Genomic DNA, 6,968 nt, shown 5'->3' on the forward strand with positions numbered 1-6,968 from the left:
TGCAAATGAGGCTTGCAAAAGTCCAAGTGGGTGTGTTTAAAAGTAAAAGTCCAAGTGGGCGTGTATTATGTGCGTACATCGGGGCGTTTTTAATACTTTCACTAGCTGGGCGCTCTGATGAGAAGTAACATCCTCTTCTCTTCAGAACGCCCAGCTTGTGACAGTGCAGATCTGTGACGTCACTCACAGGTCCTGCATCGTGACGGCCACATCGGCACCAGAGGCTACAGTTGATTCTGCAGCAGCATCAGCGTTTGCAGGTAAGTCGATCTTACCTGCAAACGCTGATGCTGCTGCAGAATCAACTGTAGCCTCTGGTGCCGATGTGGCCGTCACGATGCAGGACCTGTGAGTGACGTCACAGATCTGCACTGTCACAAGCTGGGCGTTCTGAAGAGAAGAGGATGTTACTTCTCTTCACAGCGCCCAGCTAGTAAAAGTATTAAAAACGCCCCGATGTACGCACCTAATACACGCCCACTTGGACTTTTACTTTTAAACACACCCACTTGGACTTTTGCAAGCCTCATTTGCATAATTACAAAAATGGTCATAACTTGGCCAAAAATGCTCGTTTTTTAAAAATAAAAACGTTACTGTAATCTACATTGCAGCGCCTATCTGCTGCAATAGCAGATAGGGGTTGCAAAATCTGGTGACAGAGCCTCTTTAAGGCCAAAACTAGGCTGCGTCCTTAAGGGGTTAAAAGGGTTTTTCCAAAAACGTAAGGGTGATTTCATACTGGGCGTTTTTCTTGCAATTCTATCATGTGTATTATTTTTGTTTTGTTTGATTAACTCCAAGTGACAGATATTGGAATTTATCAAACAAAACAAAAAATGCATGTTAAAAACGCAACAAAAACGCCCAGTATGAACCCAGACAAATCGATGGCTGATCATATATAATAGTTAAAGAGGCTCTGTCACCAGATTATAAGTGCCCTATCTCCTACATAATGTGATTGGCGCTGTAATGTAGGTGACAACAGTGGTTTTTATTTTGAAAAACAATCAATTTTGGGCAAGTTATGAGCAATTTTAGATTTATGCTAATCCGTTTCTTAATGGACAACTGGGCGTGTTTTTACTTTTTTACCAACTGGGCGTTGTACAGAGGAGGACGCTGACCAATCACCGTCACACACTTTTCTCCATTCATTTTTAGCAGTACTCACAGCACAGCATGATATCGTGAGATCACACTGTGAAGGCACATACTCCCACATTAACTTTACCGAAGTGTCTTGAGAGTGAATAGACATCGCCTTCAGCCAGGACACGATGTCTATTCACACTTCCGACACTTCGGTAAAGTCTCTGTGAATGACAGCACAGCGTGATCTCGCAAGATCACGCTGTGCGAGTAAGTTCCCAAGAAACTTTACCGAAGTGTCGGAAGTGTGAATAGACATCGCGTCCTGGCTGGAGGTTGTCTATTAAGAAAGTAATTAGCATAAATCTAAAATTGTGCATAACTTGCTCAAAATTGATTGTTTTTCAAAATAAAAACCACTGTTGTCACCTACATTACAGCGCCGATCTCATTATGTAGCAGATAGGGCACTTATAATGTGGTGACAGAGGCTCTTTCAGTAGAGGTCCGACTATCTAAACCCCCGCCCCAGCACCAGACCCCCACCTATCTGATATCGATAACCTATCCTAAGGATAGGCCATCAATTTCAAGGAACCGGAAAACTCCTTTATTATTCAATCATCCCATTTTAGTTATTTGACAAAAGAGGAATAAATACTTTTTATTGGGGTAACAAATAACTAAAGTCAGGTCAAGCCCTGGTTTCCTTCCCGAAGGACAGACCTGGCAGATACAATAACTTCTGTCAGCAGGGAAAAAAACAATAATGTCAAAGATTAAAGGGGGTTTTACACAGGACGATTATCGGCCAGACGAGCCCTCGTTCATATAACGCTCGTTGCCGATAATTGCGCTGTGTAAACAGGGGAACGATCAGCAGATGAACGAGTAAACGCCTGATCATCTGCTGGTCGTATCGTATTAAAAGAGTAAAAGGTTGTCGGCAGCACATCTCCCTGTATAAACAGGGAGCCGCCCTGCCGACATGATAATAATGTATGAGGACGAGAAATCGGAGTAACGACCACTCGTCCCCATCTATAGCTCCGTGTGACAGGAGCAAGCGAGCGCCAATCAACAACGTCTCGTTGATCGGCGCTCGCTGCATCGGCCGGTGTAAAAGGGACTTAAAATAAAAAAAAATTAAAAAAAAGTGTTTTACAGTTCACAGCAGATTTGGTTCAATCTAATCCCAGTGTGTCCCCGTAGTGAAGCAAAAGATTTATCTTCACCAGCCCACCACATGATCAGCGTGTCCCTTAGCGCAGCGTGTGACAGATTCATCAGGATGACGCGCACACAGTATCAGGAAATGAGGCGCAGTGGCTACATAAATATGGACTTCATCTTGTTTTCTTTTTTGTAGTCAGAATACAAGTGGCACAAATTTAGCTGAACATTAGGGCCTTGTTCACATCAGCGTTGCTTTCCGTTTCAACGGAAAGGCAAACGGAAAACTTAGCTTGTTTGCATCACCATTGATCTCAATGGTGACGGAAACTTTGCTAATGGTTTCCATTTGTCATTGTTGTGACAGGGTTTCCTTTGTTTTTGACTGAATTATAATAGCGCTGTCGACTGCGCTATTGATTTCCCACTCTTTACGGGGAACAGAGCGGAAGGACGAGGATTAGGGGGCCCCCGTTCTAGAGATAGGTGCGGGTCCCGCATCTATCTGACATATCCTGTGGATAGAAATGTCCCTGATAGTAAAACCCCTTTAACTGACTTCACACTGCAGGCCAACAGAGATTGATGCCCAATGGAGTGCGGACTGGCCTAAAGCGTCTCTGGGCATAAACACTGGCATCAAAGTGGGCAGATGACAACACCAGTTACTTATTCAAATCAGTAAAAAGTGTCCATCTGCCCACTTTGGTGCCAGCTTGTATGACCAGAACCCCTTTTGGCCAGCCTGGACTTGCCTGGATTGGATGCAGGACATCTCTATCTGTGTTTTCTCAGTTAGATCAGTGGCCCAAAGCCTTTTAACCCTTCAAAAACACCAGTTACTTATTCAAATCTGGTCACGGCCACATTGGGTGACATTACTTTGGTGCCACCATGTAGCGGTGCTGTTAGAGCCTTCTCAAGTTTCAGTTGGCAGCAGATGCTGGGACTTGTAGTTCTCCAGCAGGTCTAGCGCTACTTCTAATCCTGTGGGTAAAGATTTCAGAGGACATTTTACTGACCTGTTGAGGAAAGCGTTCCCGAAGGCGCTGAGCTTTCTGAATGGTTTCTTGGGGTCCACAACCAGCGCGTTACCGGGCAGGACCCCCTCCACCGGGCCATGCATGACCGCAATGAACGAGTCGGTAGTGGGCTCAGGTCCGATCCTCATGCCGGGGAAGTCCTGCTCCATGAGGTGCCGGATGAAGGTGGTCTTGCCCGTACTGTACTGGCCCACCAGCAGCACCATAGGCTTGTTGTGGAAGTCGGCATCCTCCAGCGCCGGGGAGTGGAAGTCGTGGAAGCGGTACGTCTCCTCTAAGGGCAGCAGCTTCTGGTTGTACAGTTTACGGAGACCGTCGGCGACCGTCTGGAAGAGTTCGGGTTCGTTCTTCTTACGACCGTCTTGGCTGGCCCAGCTGAACATGGTGGCAGTGACCGGAGCACTTCTAACGGAACCGGCGTGAGCTCTTGCAGCTCAGGGCTAGGATGCCGGGGTCGCGCTGGGCGTGGCGTGGGGGGAGTGGCCTATGCGCTGACTAGGGGACAGTCCCGGCCAGTGCGTGTTCACGTAGTTCGGTGAGGAAACCGGTAACAGTGCTGCCGACCTCAGTGAGCGCCTACGTCGCCGTCCAGTACGTTCGCTTATGGCCAGTCATTCATTATGACCGTGAACCGTTATCTAATACTCGGGTATGCCAGTGTGTCATCACAAGGAAGCTCTCTATAATAGTAGTACAAGGAGTGTAATTCCGACCCACCCCGGTGACGTCACCTGTTCTGATGATGTCACTTCAGGAATCCCTGCGTAACGCAGGCGTTTGATTCATGATGACACGTGTGAAAAGGAAGGATAGAAATTTTGGGCGTGAAGGATTTCTCTACAGGAAATGTGTGTAATGTGGAACAGCTGGACCAGTTCTTAGCTGTGCTGGGGGACCGCAACTAGATGAGCTCAATGGTATCTTAATGGTGGCCATGCGCCAATGAATGGGCGGTGTGATATGTGCCCATAGATGTACCCACTGAAAACCATGATTCCTTTTTAATATAGGTAACACAATGATCTTCCTCATTACATGGAAAATCTCTATATGCTGAGCCGCAAACTAAAACGACTGCGAAAGCGCAACATCTAAAGTCGTACAAAGGTCGCAGGCAAAGGAATGGTACTAATGTGTTCACACCGGTTTACAGCAGCTGTTACGTGGTGCGATACTCTCACACAACAGTCATACGAGTCAATGTAACAGACATAGCCACAAGCTCTGAATTGTACGGACCCGTACTACAGCAAACCTAGAAGTCTATACTATACCCTTGTATGCGCCGATTTCTTCGAATCCCACAGAAATTGTGGCATTTTCCATCAGAAACTGGACACTTTTAGGGGAAATTCTCACCATTCTAGCATGCTGTACGGAGGTGCCATAGTAGTACGGAGACACAGGGACTCCATGTACCACCATACACGCTCCGTGCATGACACATACATCTTTTATGGTGATAATAGTCGCAGAACATTGACATTAAAGAGGTTGTCCCAATATTAAATTTCATCCTCCAACCATAGGACGCGTTGATCGGTGGAACCCCTAACGATCACCAGAATGGGTATCCTGTTCTTCCGTATGAATGGAACAGTAGTAGTAGTCGACTACGCTATTAATTCCGTCAAAACGACCGAACCCTTGCACAACTGACACAAACGGAAACCAATTGCACTGGATCCGTCACCATTGAAATCAATGGTGATGGAAGCGGAAACCTATGGTCTCCGTTTGTGTCTGTCAGGGCTCCATTCCGACGTGAAGCTCTGATGGAACGTCGGAATTGAGCCCTAGCGGAGATGTGAACGAAGCCTTACCCGGTTCTTGCAAACAGCATTGTGCAATTTATATCACATGATACTTGTGGCCATTCATGGCACAAGTTGTAGCACGAGCCTAGGGCCTCCTTCACACACAATTTTTTTGGGCAATTTAAACTACATAAAAAAAAGGTTAAAAAACGCTAGCGCTATTAATATGCAACAGGCGTTTTTTTCAGGCGTTTTTAGTGTCGTTTTTAATTTGGTGTTATTTTGTACATGCTTTTTTCTGGTGTTTCTGAGGTCCTATAGAGGAGCCTATAGAAAAAACGCCATACCCACAGCATGCTGCGTTTTGAAGAAACGCTACTGACCACAAAATTGCCTTAATAATGCCACAAACCAAAACGCAGTTGTGTGCAGTGCATTTGATATTTTACTATAGACTTTAATGTAACATCTGGCCGCAATAAAACAAGCAACAAAAAACTATTTAAAACACTACAAAAAACGCAGCAAAGCGTTGTTTGTTAACCCCTTCAGGACTGAGCCTGTTTTGGCCTTGTGGACGCAGCTGATTTTTTCCAAATCTGACGTGTCACTTTATGTGGTAATAACTTGGGAATGCTTTTACCTATCCAAGCGATTCTGAGTTTGTTTTCTCGTGACATGTTGTACTTTATGTTAGTGGAAATATTTGATCAATAAATAAATTCAGTATTTGTTTGTGAAAAACACCAAACTTTTTAGAGAAAATGTGCAAAAATTAGCATTTTTCTAAATTTAAATGTATCTGCTTGTAAAACAGATATAAATACCACACACAATAATTACTAATTAACATCCCCCATATGTCTACTTTATGTTGGCATCGTTTTTTGAATGTCTTTTTATTTTCGAGGACGTTACAAGGCTTAGAACTTTAGCAGCAATTTCTCATATTTTCAAAAAAATTCCAAAACCTATTTTTATAGGTACCAGTGACTTCAGAAGTGGCTTTGAGGGCCTTATATATTAGAAACCCCCATAAGTCACCCAATTTTAAAAACTGCACCCATCAAAGTTTTCAAAACAGCATTTAGAAAGTTTCTTAACCCTTTAGGCGCTTCACAGGAATTAACGCAAAGTAGAGGGGAAATTTACAAATTTCTTTTTTTTGTCAGAAAATCCATTTTAATCCATTTTGTTTTTGGTAACACAAAAGGTTTTACCAGAGAAATGCAACTCAATATTTATTGCCCAGATTCTGCAGTTTTTAGAAATGTCCCACATGTGGTTCTAGTGCGGTAATGTACTGAAGCACAGGCCTCAGAATTAAAGGCGCACCTAGAGGATTTTGGGGCCTCCTTTTTATTAGAATATATTTTAGGTACCATGTCAGGTTTGAAGAGGTCTTGTGGGGCCAAAATAGTGGAAACACCCCCAAAAAGACACCATTTGACAAACTATACCCCTCAAGGAATTCATCAAGGGGTATAGTGAGAATTTTAACCCCACAGGTTTTTATGCTGAATTTAGTGTACTTAGTCCGTAAAAATGAAAATCTAAATTTTTTCAAATAAAACTTAGAAATTATAAATTTTTACAAGGAATAAAGAAGAAAAAGTGCCCCAAGATTTGTAAAGCAATTTCTCCTGATTACAGCAATACCCCGTATGTGGTAATAAACGGCTGTTTGTACACACAGCGGGGCTCAGAAGCGAAGGAGCGCTATTTGGCTTTTGGAGCTCAGGTTTGCTGAATTGGCTTTCGGGCGCCATGTCGCATTTGCAAAGCCCCTGAGGGACCAAAACAGTGGACACCCCCCAGAAGTGACCCCATTTGGGAAACTACAGCCCTAAAAATAATTTATCTAGGGGTATAGTGAGCATTTTGATCCCATAGGTTTTTT

At 44.1% G+C, this 6,968-nt stretch overlaps 1 protein-coding gene across 1 annotated transcript in view; it reads right to left on the minus strand.

Annotated features, from left to right (window-relative positions):
- The window catches only part of EHD1 (EH domain containing 1), a 40,330-nt gene extending 36,340 nt beyond the window's left edge, over positions 1-3,990 (minus strand). The window contains exon 1 of the mRNA XM_075837199.1: positions 3,291-3,990. Within this exon, the coding sequence (XP_075693314.1) occupies positions 3,291-3,694 (404 nt within the window). The 5' untranslated portion in view covers positions 3,695-3,990. The remainder of the gene's footprint in view (positions 1-3,290) is intronic.
- Positions 3,991-6,968: the final 2,978 nt, after the last annotated feature.

The sequence above is a fragment of the Rhinoderma darwinii genome, chromosome 9 (assembly GCF_050947455.1).
Source record: "Rhinoderma darwinii isolate aRhiDar2 chromosome 9, aRhiDar2.hap1, whole genome shotgun sequence".
In the NCBI taxonomy this organism is placed as follows: Eukaryota; Metazoa; Chordata; class Amphibia; order Anura; family Rhinodermatidae; genus Rhinoderma; species Rhinoderma darwinii.